Below are 15,486 nucleotides of genomic sequence, written 5' to 3'. Positions count from 1 at the left end.
GTAAACTTTGTGGTAAGAGAGGGGTAAACTTTGGGAAGAGAGAAGTAAACTTTCTGGGAAGAGAGAGGTAATCTTTATGGGAAGAGAGGGGTAAACTTTGTGTGAAGAGAGGGGTAAACTTTGAGGGAAGAGAGGGGTAAACTTTGTGGGAAGAGAGGGGTAAACTTTGAGAGAAGTTAGGGGTAAACTTTGAGAGAAGTTAGGGGTAAACTTTGTTTGAAGAGGGGGTAAACTTTGTGGGAAAAGAGGTGGTAAACTTTGTGGGAAGAGAGATGTAATCTTTGTGGGAAGAGAGGGGTAAACTTTGTAGGAAAAGAGAAGTAAACTTTGTGGGAAGAGAGAGGTAATCTTTGTGGGAAGAGAGGGGTAAACTTTGTGGGAAGAGAGAGGTAAACTTTGTGGGAAGAGAAGGATAAACTTTGTGGTGAGAGAGGTGTAAACTTTGTCGGAAGAGAGGGGTAAATTTTGTGGGAAGAGTGAGGGTTAACTTTGTGGGAAGAGAGGGGTAAACTTTGTGAGAAGAAAGGGATAAACTTTGTGGGTAGAGAGGGGTAAACTTTGTGGGTAGAGAGGGGTAAACTTTGAGAGAAGAGAGGGGTAAAGTTTGTGGGAAGAGAGGGGTAAACTTTGTGGGAAGTGTGGGTTTAACTTTGTGGGAAGAGAGGGGTAAACTTTGTGGGAAGATAGGGGTAAACTTTGTGGGAAGTGTTGGTTTAACTTTGTGGGAAGAGTGGGGTAAACTTTGTGGGAAGAGGGGTAAACTTTGTGGGAAGAGGGGTAAACTTTGTGGGAAGAGAGGGGTGAACTTTGTGGGAAGAGAGGGGTGAACTTTGTGGGAAGAGAGGGGTAAACTTTGTGGGAAGAGTGGGGTAAACTTTGTGGGAAGAGTAGGGTTAACTTCGTGGGACGAGAGGAGTTAACTTTGTGGGAAGGGTGGGGTAAACTTTGTGGGAAGAGAGGGGTAAAATTTGTAGGAAGAGAGGAGTTAACTTTGTAGGAAGAGTGGGGTAAACTTTGTGGGAAGAGAGGGGTAAAATTTGTGGGAAGAGAGGGGTAAACTTTGTGGGAAGAGTGGGGTAAACTTTGTGGGAAGAGAGGGGTAAAATTTGTGGGAAGAGAGGGGTAAAATTTGTGGGAAGAGTGGGGTAAACTTTGTGGGAAGAGTAGGGTTAACTTCGTGGGACGAGAGGAGTTAACTTTGTGGGAAGGGTGGGGTAAACTTTGGGGGAAGAGAGGGGTAAAATTTGTAGGAAGAGAGGAGTTAACTTTGTAGGAAGACTGGGGTAAACTTTGTGGGAAGAGAGGGGTAAAATTTGTGGGAAGAGAGGGGTAAACTTTGTGGGAAGAGTGGGGTAAACTTTGTGGGAAGAGAGGGGCAAAATTTGTGGGAAGAGAGGGGTAAAATTTGTGGGAAGAGAGGGGTAAACTTTGTGGGAAGAGAGGGGTAAACTTTGAGGGAAGAGAGGGGTAAACTTTGTGGGAAGAGAGGGGTAAACTTTGAGAGAAGTTAGGGGTAAACTTTGAGAGACGTTAGGGGTAAACTTTGTTTGAAGAGGGGGTAAACTTTGTGGGAAGAGAGGTGGTAAACTTTGTGGGAAGAGGGAGGTAATCTTTGTGGGAAGAGAGGGGTAAACTTTGTAGGAAAAGAGAAGTAAACTTTGTGGGAAGAGAGAGGTAATCTTTGTGGGAAGAGAGGGTAAACTTTGTGGGAAGAGAGAGGTAAACTTTGTGGGAAGAGAAGGATAAACTTTGTGGTAAGAGAGGTGTAAACTTTGTCGGAAGAGAGGGGTACATTTTGTGGGAAGAGTGAGGGTTAACTTTGTGGGAAGAGAGGGGTAAACTTTGTGAGAAGAGAGGGATAAACTTTGTGGGTAGAGAGGGGTAAACTTTGTGGGTGGAGAGGGGTAAACTTTGTGAAAAGAGAGGGGTAAAGTTTGTGGGAAGAGAGGGGTAAACTTTGTGGGAAGTGTTGGTTTAACTTTGTGGGAAGAGTGGGGTAAACTTTGTGGGAAGAGGGGTAAACTTTGTGGGAAGAGGGGTAAACTTTGTGGGAAGAGAGGGGTGAACTTTGTGGGAAGAGAGGGGTGAACTTTGTGGGAAGAGAGGGGTAAACTTTGTGGGAAGAGTGGGGTAAACTTTGTGGGAAGAGAAGGGTTAATTTCGTGGGACGAGAGGAGTTAACTTTGTGGGAAGGGTGGGGTAAACTTTGTGGGAAGAGAGGGGTAAAATTTGTTGGAAGAGAGGAGTTAACTTTGTAGGAAGAGTGGGGTAAACTTTGTGGGAAGAGAGGGGTAAAATTTGTGGGGAGAGAGGGGTAAACTTTGTGGGAAGAGTGGGGTAAACTTTGTGGGAAGAGAGGGGTAAAATTTGTGGGAAGAGAGGGGTAAAATTTGTGGGAAGAGAGGGGTAAACTTTGAGAGAAGAGAGGGGTAAACTTTGTGGGAAGAGTGGGGTAAACTTTGTGGGAAGAGTGGGGTAAACTTTGTGGGAAGAGAGGGGTAAACTTTGTGGGAAGATATAGATGTAAACTTTGTGGATAGTGGGGTAAACTTTGTGGGAAGAGAGAGTTAAACGTTGTGGGAAGAGTAGTGTAAACTTTGTGTGAAGAGAAGGGTAAACCTTGGGGAAGAGAGGGGTATACTTTGTGGGAAGAGAGTGCAAACTTTGTGGGAAGATACGGGTAAACTTTGTGGGAAGAGAGTGGTAAACTTTGTGGGAAGAGAGGGATAAACGTTGTGGGAAGAGATGGGTAAACCTTGTGGGAAAAGTGGGGTAAACTATGTGGGAAGGGTGGGATGAACTTTGTGGGAGGAGAGGGGTAAACTTTGTCGGAAGAGAGAGGTAAAGTTTGTGGGACGAGAGGGGTAAAGTTTGTGTGAAGAGAGGGGTAAACTTAGTGGAGAGAGGTAAACTTTGTTGGAAGAGAGGGGTAAACGTTGTGGGAAGAGACGGGTAAGTTTTTTGGGAAGTGAGAGGAAAACTTTTTGACAAGAGGGGGGCAAAGTTTGTGGGAAGAGAGGGGTAAACTTGTGGGAAGAGAGGGGTAAACTTTGAGGGAAGAGAGGGGTAAAGTTTGTGGGAAGAGAGGGGTAAACTTTGAGGGAAGAGAAGGGTAAACTTTGTGGTAAGAGAGGGGTAAACTTTGGGAAGAGAGAAGTAAACTTTCTGGGAAGAGAGAGGTAATCTTTATGGGAAGAGATGGGTAAACTTTGTGTGAAGAGAGGGGTAAACTTTGAGGGAAGAGAGGGGTAAACTTTGTGGGAAGAGAGGGGTAAACTTTGAGAGAAGTTAGGGGTAAACTTTGAGAGAAGTTAGGGGTAAACTTTGTTTGAAGAGGGGGTAAACTTTGTGGGAAAAGAGGTGGTAAACTTTGTGGGAAGAGAGATGTAATCTTTGTGGGAAGAGAGGGGTAAACTTTGTAGGAAAAGAGAAGTAAACTTTGTGGGAAGAGAGAGGTAATCTTTGTGGGAAGAGAGGGGTAAACTTTGTGGGAAGAGAGAGGTAAACTTTGTGGGAAGAGAAGGATAAACTTTGTGGTGAGAGAGGTGTAAACTTTGTCGGAAGAGAGGGGTAAATTTTGTGGGAAGAGTGAGGGTTAACTTTGTGGGAAGAGAGGGGTAAACTTTGTGAGAAGAAAGGGATAAACTTTGTGGGTAGAGAGGGGTAAACTTTGTGGGTAGAGAGGGGTAAACTTTGAGAGAAGAGAGGGGTAAAGTTTGTGGGAAGAGAGGGGTAAACTTTGTGGGAAGTGTGGGTTTAACTTTGTGGGAAGAGAGGGGTAAACTTTGTGGGAAGATAGGGGTAAACTTTGTGGGAAGTGTTGGTTTAACTTTGTGGGAAGAGTGGGGTAAACTTTGTGGGAAGAGGGGTAAACTTTGTGGGAAGAGGGGTAAACTTTGTGGGAAGAGAGGGGTGAACTTTGTGGGAAGAGAGGGGTGAACTTTGTGGGAAGAGAGGGGTAAACTTTGTGGGAAGAGTGGGGTAAACGTTGTGGGAAGAGTAGGGTTAACTTCGTGGGACGAGAGGAGCTAACTTTGTGGGAAGGGTGGGGTAAACTTTGTGGGAAGAGAGGGGTAAAATTTGTAGGAAGAGAGGAGTTAACTTTGTAGGAAGAGTGGGGTAAACTTTGTGGGAAGAGAGGAGTTAACTTTGTGGGAAGGGTGGGGTAAACTTTGGGGGAAGAGAGGGGTAAAATTTGTAGGAAGAGAGGAGTTAACTTTGTAGGAAGACTGGGGTAAACTTTGTGGGAAGAGAGGGGTAAAATTTGTGGGAAGAGAGGGGTAAACTTTGTGGGAAGAGTGTGGTAAACTTTGTGGGAAGAGAGGGGCAAAATTTGTGAGAAGAGAGGGGTAAAATTTGTGGGAAGAGAGGGGTAAACTTTGAGAGAAGAGAGGGGTAAACTTTGTGGGAAGAGTGGGGTAAACTTTGTGGGAAGAGTGGGGTAAACTTTGTGGGAAGAGTAGGGTTAACTTTGGGGGAAGAGAGGGGTAAACTTTGTGGGAAGAGTGGGGTTAACTCTGTGGGAAGTGTGGGTTTAACTTTGTGGGAAGAGTGGGGTAAACTTTGTGGGAAGAGAGGGGTAAACTTTGTGAGAAGAGAGGGGTAAACTTTGTGGGAAGAGATGGGTGAACTTTGTGGGAAGAGAGGGGTAAACTTTGTGGGACGAGTGGGGTAAACTTTGTGGGAAGAGAGGGGTAAACTTTGTGGGAAGAGTGGGGTAAACTTTGTGGGAAGAGAGGGGTAAAATTTGTAGGAAGAGAGGAGCTAACTTTGTAGGAAGAGTGGGGTAAACTTTGTGGGAAGAGTAGGGTTAAGTTTGGGGGAAGAGAGGGGTAAACTTTGTGGGAAGAGTGGGGTTAACTTTGTGGGAAGTGTGGGTTTAACTTTGTGGGAAGAGTGGGGTAAACTTTGTGGGAAGAGAGGGGTAAACTTTGTGGGAAGAGAGGGGTAAACTTTGTTGGAAGAGAGGGGTGAACTTTGTGGGAAGAGAGGGGTAAACTTTGTGGGAAGAGTTAGGTAAACTTTGTGGGAAGAGAGGGGTGAACTTTGTGGGAAGAGAGGGGTAAACTTTGTGGGAAGAGTGGGGTAAACTTTGTGGGAAGAGAGGGGTAAAATTTGTAGGAAGAGAGGAGTTAACTTTGTAGGAAGAGTGGGGTAAATTTTGTGGGAAGAGAGGAGTACAATTTGTGGGAAGAGAGGGGTAAACTTTGTGGGAAGAGCGGGGTAAACTTTGTGGGAAGAGTAGGTTAACTTTGTGGGAAGAGAGGGGTAAAATTTGTGGGAAGAGAGGGGTAAAATTTGTGGGAAGAGAGGGGTAAACTTTGAGAGAAGAGAGGGGTAAACTTTGTGGGAAGAGTGGGGTAAACTTTGTGGGAAGAGTAGGGTTAACTTTGGGGGAAGAGAGGGGTAAACTTTGTGGGAAGAGTGGGGTTAAGTTTGTGGGAAGTGTGGGTTTAACTTTGTGGGAAGAGTGGGGTAAACTTTGTGGGAAGAGAGGGGTAAACTTTGTGGGAAGAGAGGGGTAAACTTTGTGGGAAGTGATGGGTGAACGTTGTGGGAAGAGAGGGGTAAACTTTGTGGGAAGAGTGGGGTAAACTTTGTGGGAAGAGAGGGGTAAACTTTGTGGGAAGAGTGGGGTAAACTTTGTGGGAAGAGAGGTGTAAATTTGTAGGAAGAGAGGAGTTAACTTTGTAGGAAGAGTGGGGTAAACTTTGTGGGAAGAGTAGGGTTAACTTTGGGGGAAGAGAGGGGTAAACTTTGTGGGAAGAGTGGGGTTATTTTTGTGGGAAGTGTGGGTTTAACTTTGTGGGAAGAGTGGGGTAAACTTTGTGGGAAGAGAGGGGTAAACTTTGTGGGAAGAGAGGGGTAAACTTTGTTGGAAGAGAGGGGTGAACTTTGTGGGAAGAGAGGGGTAAACTTTGTGGGAAGAGTGGGGTAAACTTTGTTGGAAGAGAGGGGTGAACTTTGTGGGAAGAGAGGGGTAAACTTTGTGGGAAGAGTGGGGTAAACTTTGTGGGAAGAGAGGGGTAAAATTTGTAGGAAGAGAGGAGTTGACTTTGTAGGAAGAGTGGGGTAAACTTTGTGGGAAGAGAGGGGTAAAATTTGTGGGAAGAGAGGGGTAAACTTTGTGGGAAGAGCGGGGTAAACTTTGTGGGAAGAGTTGGTTAACTTTGTGGGAAGAGAGGGGTAAAATTTTTGGGAAGAGAGGGGTAAAATTTGTGGGAAGAGAGGGGTAAACTTTGAGAGAAGAGAGGGGTAAACTTTGTGGGAAGAGTGGGGTAAACTTTGTGGGAAGAGTAGGGTTAACTTTGGGGGAAGATAGGGGTAAACTTTGTGGGAAGAGTGGGGTTAACTTTGTGGGAAGTGTGGGTTTAACTTTGTGGGAAAAGTGGGGTAAACTTTGTGGGAAGAGAGGGGTAAACTTTGTGGGAAGAGAGGGGTAAACTTTGTGGGAAGAGAGTGGTGAACTTTGTGGGAAGAGAGGGGTAAACTTTGTGGAAGAGTGGGGTAAACTTTGTGGGAAGAGAGGGGTGAACTTTGTGGGAAGAGAGGGGTAAACTTTGTGGGAAGAGTGGGGTAAACTTTGTGGGAAGAGAGGGGAAAACTTTGTGGGAAGAGAGGGGTAAACTTTGTGGGAAGAGAGTGGTGAACTTTGTGGGAAGAGAGGGGTAAACTTTGTGGAAGAGTGGGGTAAACTTTGTGGGAAGAGAGGGGTGAACTTTGTGGGAAGAGAGTGGTGAACTTTGTGGGAAGAGAGGGGTAAACTTTGTGGAAGAGTGGGGTAAACTTTGTGGGAAGAGAGGGGTGAACTTTGTGGGAAGAGTGGGGTAAACTTTGTGGGAAGAGTAGGGTTAACTTTGTGGGAAGAGTGGCGTTAACTTTGGATTGAGGAGATCATTTTGGAACAGAAAAAGTACTTGGACACAATATGGGAATATGGGAATATGAGATGACAAACAGAAGCAGGAGATAGAGGGATATTATAAAGCGGAAATTAGGAAGATGGAAAGAGAGTGGGAGGCGGAAATTGAAAGATTGGAGAGAAGAATAACTAAGAATCAGTCATAGCCGGCCGGCCGGCCGAGCGTACAGCATTCTTTACACGTGATCCTGTGGACCCGGGTTCGATTCCGGACGCCGGTGAGAATCGATGGGCAGAGTTTCTTACACCCTGATGCTCCAGTTACCTAGTAGTAAATTGGCACATGGGAGCTAGTCAGCTGTCACGGGCTGCTTCCTAGGGGTGGAGGCCTGGCCGAGGATCGGGCCGTGGGATACTAAAAGGCCCTGATATCAACTCAAGATAACCTCAAGATAAGAGAATAGCCGTGGGAGGGGGGGAGGGGAGAGGGGGGACATAATCCTAGCCACCGTGGCAAAGGCAGCATTAATCACCTGGGTGGCAACCAGGCTGGGGAGGGATGGGGAGGCCAGACTGCACTGGGGTGGCGACCAGGCTGGGGAGGGATGGGGAGGCCAGACTGCACCGGGGTGGCGACCAGGCTGGGGAGGCCAGACTGCACCAGGATGGCGACCAGGCTGGGAAGGGATGGGGAGGCCAGACTGCACCGAGGTGGCGATCAGGCTGGGGAGGGATGGGGAGGCCAGACTGCACCGGGGTGGCGACCAGGCTGGGGAGGGATGGGGAGGCCAGACTGCACCGGGGTGGCGACCAGGCTGGGGAGGGATGGGGAGGCCAGACTGCACTGGGGTGGCGAGCAGGCTGGGGAGGGATGGGGGAGGCCAGACTACACCAGCTGGAGGAACAATTACAAGGCAACTCAAATATGTGCAAATAAAGGGTACAATGAGGCAATTAGTAACTATGAGGAGAAAGCAGGGGGCACAATAAACCAGGAGACAATGAAGCAGAGAGAGACGAGAGAAACGATGACAAGGAACTACAGAAGACATGGACAACTGTAATACAGTGACTTACCGTGCATTGCATACCTTTAAAACACGAGAGAATACAGTTTGAAAGACTGGTGCTGGAAGAGACGATGAAATGTTTGAATGGTGAGTGAGCGATAACCTAGGTTGTGTTACCATACCCGACTGGACTATACAACGAGGGTACTATGAGTCTACCTGTTTGGGGAGAGTTTACAATGTAAACACAGTTGAATATATATATTTTGGAGCATTTACCCAGGTCAGAAAATACAATGTTTACATAGAACATTACATAAAACATTACTACAGTATTTACGTAGAACAGTTCAAGACAAAGCAGGAAGAACAGGAACGTAAATACCAGAGATTTAGTAAGAGCGAGGACAAAGCCTCCAGGCAGTGACTGGCAGGACCTTGACCACACTACCACCCACTTATTCCAACCCCTAGCCACACCCCTTCCCCCAGCCACACCCCTCCCACAGCCACACCCCTCCCCCAGCCACACCCCTTCCCCAGCCACCCCTCCCCCAGCCACACCCCTCCCCGAGCCACACCCCTCCCCCAGCCACACCCCTCCCCCAGCCACAGCCTTCCCCCAGCCACACCCCTCCCCATGGAACACCCACACCCCCAGCTCCACCCCTTCCAAAGCCAAACTCATGCCCCAGCCACACCCCTCCCCCAGCCACAACCCTCCCACAACCACACTCCTCCCCCAGCCACACCCCTCCCCCAGCCACAACCCTCCCACAACCACACTCCTCCCCCAGCCACGCCCCTCCCCCAGCCACAACCATTCCCAAGCCCAAACCCTTTCCTAGCCACTTCCCAACTACACCCCATTTCCCAGACAACCCCTCCTCAGCCACACCCTAACCCCCAGCTACACCCATCCCTAGCTACACCCTTTCCCCAGCCACACCCATACCCAGCCACACCAATCCCCAGTCCCACCCATTCCTCAGCCACACCCCTTTCCCAGCCACGCCCCTTCCCCAGCCACACCCCCTTCCACAGCCACATCCTACTCCTAGTCACAATCCTCCCCCAACCACACTCAGCCCCCTGCTACACCCATCCCAGACCCACAAACCCCTTTCCTAGCCACACCCCTCCCCAGCAACACCTTATCCCCTGCCACACCCGATTCCCTAACCAAACCCATCCCCTAGCAACACCTTCTTCCCCAGCCACACCCCTTAACCCAGCCACACCTATACCCTGGCCACACCCTCATTCCCCGCCACACCTCTTCCCCAGCCACACCTTCCACCAAGCAACCATTACCTGAGGATGACCGGAGCTATAAAAGCCCCCCTTCCAACAAACGCCGTTGAACCCAACCCATTCTTTGCCATACAGCCCCCTCACCCCCTCACCGCCATCTCCCCCTCACCCCACTTACCCCCTCACCCCCACTTACCCCCTCACCCCCTTTAGCCCCCCTCACCCTTCCTCACCCCTCCTCACCCCACCTTATCCTGCTCTGTCTCACACCGCCTTTTTGCCCATAACCCCCCAATGAAGGCCTGCTCCCTGCTCCCCCCCACCCACCAACACGTGCACAACTAGGTGAGCACACTTTCCCTCCCGCCCACACCTCTGACCCCTGCCATCTTCCTGATCCCTGCCATCTTCCTGATCCCTGCCATCTTCCTGACCCCTGCCATCTCTCTGATCTCTGCCATCTTCCTACCCTCTGCCATCTTCCTGACCCCTGCCATCTTCCAGACCCCTGCCATCTTCCTGACCCCTGTCATCTGCCTGACCCCTGCCATCTCCCTGACCCCTGCCATCTTCCAGACACCTGCAATCTCCACGACCCCTGCCATCTCCCTGACCCCTGACATCTCCCTGACCCCTACCATCACAATGACCCCTGCCATCTTCCTGACCCTTGCCATCACTATGACCCCTGCCATCTTCCTGACCCCTGCCATCTCCCTGACCCCTGTCATCTCCCTGACCCCTGCCATCTCCCTGACCCCAGCAATCTCCGTGACCCCTGCCATCTCCGTGACCCCTGCCATCTCCCTGACCCCTGACATCTCCCTTACCCTTGACATCGCCCTGACCCCTGACACAACCATGACCCCTGCCATCTCCCTGACCCCTGCCATCTCCCTGACCCCAGACAAATCCCTGACCCATGCCATCTCCCTGACCCCTGCCATCTTCCTGACCCTTGCCATCTCCCTGACCCCTGCCATCTCATGACCCCTGCCATCTTCCAGAAACCTGCAATCTCCCTGACCCCTGCCATCTCCCTGACCCCTGACATCTCCCTGACCCCTGCCATCTCCCTGACCCCTGCCATCTTCCTGACCCCTGCCATCTACCTGACCCTTCCCGTCTCCCTGACCCCTACCATCACAATGACCCCTGCCATCTTCCTGACCCTTGCCATCACTATGACCCCTGCCATCTTCCTGACCCCTGCCATCTCCCTGACCCCTGCCATCTCCCTGACCCCTGCTATCTCCCTGACCCCTGCCATCTCCCTGACCCCTGCCATCTTCCTGACCCCTGCCATCTTCCTGACCCCTACCATCTTCCTGACCCCTTCCATCTCCCTGATCCCTGCCATCTTCCTGACCCCTGCCATCTCCCTGACCTCTGTCATATCCCTGACCACTACCATCTTCCAAACCCCTGCCATCTCCCTGACCCCTGTCATATCCCTGACCCCTACCATCTTCCTGACCCCAGCCATCTTCCTGACCCCTGCCATCTTCCAGACCCCTGCCATCTCCCTGAGCCCTGCCCTCACCATGACCCCTGCCATCTCCCTGACCCCTGCCATCTGCCTGACCCCTGCCATCACCATGAGCCTTGCCATCTCCCTGACCCCTTCCATCTCCCTGATCCCTGCCATTTTCCTGACCCCTGCCATCTGCCTGACCCCTGCCATCTCCCTGACCTCTGCCATCTTCCAGACCCCTGCCACCTCCCTGACCCCTGCCATCTCCGTGACCCCTTCTGTCTTCCTGACCCCTGCCATCTCTCTGACCCCTGTCATCTTGCTGACCCCAGCCATCTCCCTGACCCCTGCCACCTCCCTGACCCCTGCCATCTTCCTGACCCCTGCCATCTCCCTGACCCCTGCCATCTCCCTGACCCCTGCCATCACTATGACCCCTGCCATCTTCCTGACCCCTGCCATCTCCCTGACCCCTGCCATCTCCCTGACCCCTGCCATCTCCCTGACCCATGCCATCTCCCTGACCCCTGCCATCTCCCTGACCCCTGCCATCTTCCAGACACCTGCAATCTCAACGACCCCTGCCATCTCCCTGACCCCTGACATCTCCCTGACCCCTACCATCACAATGACCCCTGCCATCTTCCTGACCCTTGCCATCACTATGACCCCTGCCATCTTCCTGACCCCTGCCATCTCCCTGACCCCTGCCATCTCCCTGACCCCTGCCATCTCCCTGACCCCTGCCATCTCCCTGACCCCTGCCATCTTCCTGACCCCTGCCATCTTCCTGACCCCTACCATCTTCCTGACACCTTCTATCTCCCTGATCCCTGCCATCTTCCTGACCCCTGCCATCTCCCTGACATCTGTCATATCCCTGACCCCTACCATCTTCCAGACCCCTGCCATCTCCCTGACCCCTGTCATATCCCTGACCCCTACCATCTTCCTGACCCCAGCCATCTTCCTGACCCCTGCCATCTTCCTGACCCCTGCCATCTTCCAGACCCCTGCCATCTCCCTGAGCCCTGCCCTCACCATGACCCCTGCCATCTGCCTGACCCCTGCCATCACCATGAGCCTTGCCATCTCCCTGACCCCTTTCATCTCCCTGATCCCGGCCATTTTCCTGACCCCTGCCATTTTCCTGACCCCTGCCATCTGCCTGACCCCTGCCATATCCCTGACCTCTGCCATCTTCCAGACCCCTGCCATCTCCCTGACCCCTGCCATCTCCCTGACCCCTTCCGTCTTCCTGACCCCTGCCATCTCTCTGACCCCTGTCATCTTCCTGACCCCTGCCATCTCCCTGACCCCTGCCACCTCCCTGACCCCTGCCATCTACCTGACCACTGCCATCTCCCTGACCCCTGCCATCTCCCTGACCCCTGCCATCACCATGATCCCTGCCATCTCCCAGACCCCTGCCAACTCCCTGACCCCTGCCATCTCCCTGACCCCTGACATCTCCCTGACCCCTGCCATCTTCCTGACCACTGCCATCTCCCTGACCCCTGCCATCTCCCTGACCCCTGCCATCACCATGATCCCTGCCATCTTCCTGACCACTGCCATCTTTCTGAACCCTGCCATCTGCCTGACCCCTGCCATCTCCCTGACCCCTGCCATCTCCCTGACCCCTGCCATCTCCTTTACCTCTGCAATCTACTTGACCCCTGCCATCTACCTGACCCCTGCCATCTGCCTGACACCTGCCATCTTTCTGAACCCTGCCATCTGCCTGACCCCTGCCATCTCCCTGACCCTTGCAATCTCCCTGACCCCTGCCATCTCCCTGACCCCTGCCATCTTCATGACCCCTGCCAGGTCCCTGACCCATGCCATCTCCCTGACCCCTGCCATCTCCCTGACCCCTGCCATCTTCCTGACCCCAGCCATCTCCCTGACCCCTACCATCTTCCTGACCCCTGCCATCTCCCTGACCCCTGTCATATCTCTGACCCCTACCATCTTCCTGACCCCAGCCATCTTCCTGACCCCTGCCATCTTCCTGTCCCCTGCCATCTTCCAGACCCCGGCCATCTCCCTGACCCCTGCCCTCACCATGACCCCTGCCATCTCCCTGACTCCTGCCATCTCCCTGACCCCTTCCATCTCCCTGATCCCTGCCATTTTCCTGACCCCTGCCATCTGCCTGAACCCTGCCATCTCCCTGACCTCTGCCATCTTCCAGACCCCTGCCATCTCCCTGACCCCTGCCATCTCCCTGACCCCTTCCGTCTTCCTGACCCGTGCCATCTCTTTGACCCCTGTCATCTTCCAGACCCCTGCAATCTCCCTGACCCCTGCCATCTCCCTGACCCCTGACATCTCCTTGACTCCTGCCATCTTACTGACCCTTGCCATCTCCCTGACCCCTACCATCTCCCTGACCCCTGTCATCACCATGATCCCTGCCATCACCCTGACCCCTGCCATCTCCCTGTCCCCTGCCATCTCCCTAACCCCTGCCATCTCCCTGACCCCTGCCATCTCCCTGTCCTCTGCCATCTCCCTGACCCCTGACATATCCCTTACCCCTACCATCTCCCTTACCCCTACCATCTCCCTGACCCCTGCCATCTCCCTGACCCCTGCCATCTCCCTGACCCCTGCCATCTCCCTGACCCCTGCCATCTCCCTGACCCCTGCAATCTCCCTGACCCCTGCCATCTCCCTGACCCCTGCCATCTCCCTGACCCCTGACATCTCCCTTACCCTTGACATCGCCCTGACCCCTGATACAACCATGACCCCTGCCATCTCCCTCACCCCTGCCATCTCCCTGACCCCAGACAAATCCCTGACCCATGCGATCTCCCTGACCCCTGCCATCTCCCTGACCCCTGCCATCTCCCTGACCCCTGCCATCTCTCTGACCCCTGCCATCTTCCAGACCCCTGCAATCTCCCTGACCCCTGCCATCTCCCTGACCCCTGACATCTCCCTGACCCCTGCCATCTCCCTGACCCCTGCCATCTTCCTGACCCCTACCATCACCATGACCCCTGCCATCTTCCTGACCCTTGCCATCACTATGACCCCTGCCATCTTCCTGCCCCTTGCCATCTCCCTGACCCCTGCCATCTCCCTGACCCCTGCCATCTCCCTGACCCCTGCCATCACCCTGACCCCTGCCATCTTCCTGACCCCTGCCATCTTCCTGACCCTTGCCATCACTATGACCCCTGCCATCTTCCTGTCCCTTGCCATCTCCCTGACCCCTGCCATCTCCCTGACCCCTGCCATCTCCCTGACCCCTGCCATCACCCTGACCCCTGCCATCTTCCTGACCCCTGCCATCTTCCTGACCCCAACCATCTTCCTGATCCCTTCCATCTCCCTGATCCCTGCCATCTTCCTGACCCTGCCATCTCCCTGACACCTGTCATATCCCTGACCCCTACCCTCTTCCAGACCCCTGCCATCTCCCTGACCCCTGTCATATCCCTGACCCCTACCATCTTCCTGACCCCAGCCATCTTCCTGACCCCGGCCATCTTCCTGACCCCTGCCATCTTCCAGACTCCTGCCATCTCCCTGAGCCCTGCCCTCACCATGACCCCTGCCATCTCCCTGACCCCTGCCATCTGCCTGACCCCTCCCATCACCATGAGCCTTGCCATCTCCCTGACCCCTTCCATCTCCCTGATCCCTGCCATTTTCCTGACCCCTGCCATCTGCCTGATCCCTGCCATCTCCCTGACCTCTGCCATCTTCCAGACCCCTGCCATCTCCCTGACCCTTGCAATCTCCCTGACCCCTGCCATCTCCCTGACCCCTGCCATCTTCCTGACCCCTGCCATCTCCCTGACCCATGCCATCTACCTGACCCCTGCCATCTCCCTAACCCCTGCCATCTTCCTGACCCCTGCCATCTTCCTGACCCCTACCATCTTCCTGACCCCTTCTATCTCTCTGACCCCTGCCATCTTCCTGACCCCTGCTATCTCCCTGACCCCTGTCATATCCCGGACCCCTACCATCTTCCAGACCCCTGCCATCTCCCTGACCCTTACCATCTTCCTGACCCCTGCCATCTTCCAGACCCCTGCCATCTCCCTGACACCTGCCCTCACCATGACCCCTGCCATCTCCCTGACCCCTGCCATCTGCCTGACCCCTGCCATCACCATGAGCCTTGCCATCTCCCTGACCCCTTCCATCTCCCTGATCCCTGCCATTTTCCTGACCCCTGCCATCTTCCAGACCCCTGCCATCTCCCTGACCCCTGCCATCTCCCTGACCCCTTCCGTCTTCCTGACCCCTGCCATCTCTCTGACCCCCTGTCATCTTCCTGACCCCTGCCATCTCCCTGACCCCTGCCATCTCCCTGACCCCTGCCATCTCCCTGACCCCTGCCATCTTACTGACCCCTGCCATCTCCCTGACCCCTGCCATCTCCCTGACCCATGCCATCACCATGATCCCTGTCATCACCCTGACCCCTGCCATCTCCCTGTCCCCTGCCATCTCTCTGACCCCTGCCATCTCCCTGACCCCTGCCATCTCCCTGTCCCCTGCCATCTCCCTGACCCCTGACATCTCCCTTACCCCTACTATCTCCCTGACCCCTGCCATCTCCCTGACCCCAGACAAATCCCTGACCCCTGCCATCTCCCTGACCCCTGCCATCTCCCTGACCCCTGCCATCTCCCTGACCCCTGCCATCTCCCTGACCCCTGCCATCTCCCTGACCCCTGCCATCTCACTGACCCCGACCAATAAGTTTCTGTCACCAGCCTGATCCGTCTGATCAGCCTGATCAGCCTGATCAGGTCATCAGCCTGATCTGATCCAAAGGATCCGCAACCTTTTCTCTGACCCCGACCTGATCTGTGACCCCCACCTGCTCTCTGATCCCAGCCTGATCTGTGACCCCC

The 15,486-nt window shown here is 53.5% G+C and overlaps 2 protein-coding genes across 2 annotated transcripts; one reads left to right on the top strand and one right to left on the bottom strand.

Moving 5' to 3' along the window:
* The first annotated feature begins 11,228 nt into the window (after positions 1–11,228).
* On the top strand, positions 11,229–13,985 carry LOC138373058 (protein FAM186A-like). Its single transcript, XM_069339078.1, has one exon. The coding sequence runs from the start codon at positions 11,229–11,231 to the stop codon at positions 13,983–13,985; it is 2,757 nt and encodes a 918-aa protein (XP_069195179.1).
* A 464-nt stretch (positions 13,986–14,449) lies between these two features.
* Positions 14,450–15,310, bottom strand: LOC138373057 (uncharacterized). Its single transcript, XM_069339077.1, has one exon. It carries the CDS (start codon positions 15,308–15,310, stop codon positions 14,450–14,452), a length of 861 nt encoding a protein of 286 aa, XP_069195178.1.
* Between the last annotated feature and the right edge of the window lie 176 nt (positions 15,311–15,486).

The sequence above is a fragment of the Procambarus clarkii genome, chromosome 41 (assembly GCF_040958095.1).
Source record: "Procambarus clarkii isolate CNS0578487 chromosome 41, FALCON_Pclarkii_2.0, whole genome shotgun sequence".
NCBI classification, from domain to species: Eukaryota; Metazoa; Arthropoda; class Malacostraca; order Decapoda; family Cambaridae; genus Procambarus; species Procambarus clarkii.
Note: the sequence above shows the minus strand (reverse complement) of the source record. Positions and strands in the feature narration are given on the sequence as shown.

Bases quoted from the DNA above. Each gene is read 5' to 3' on its own strand.
- LOC138373057 (XM_069339077.1), bottom strand. From the start codon at position 15,310: ATGGCAGGGGTCAGGGAGATGGCAGGGGTCAGGGAGATGGCAGGGGTC.
- LOC138373058 (XM_069339078.1), top strand. From the start codon at position 11,229: ATGACCCCTGCCATCTTCCTGACCCTTGCCATCACTATGACCCCTGCC.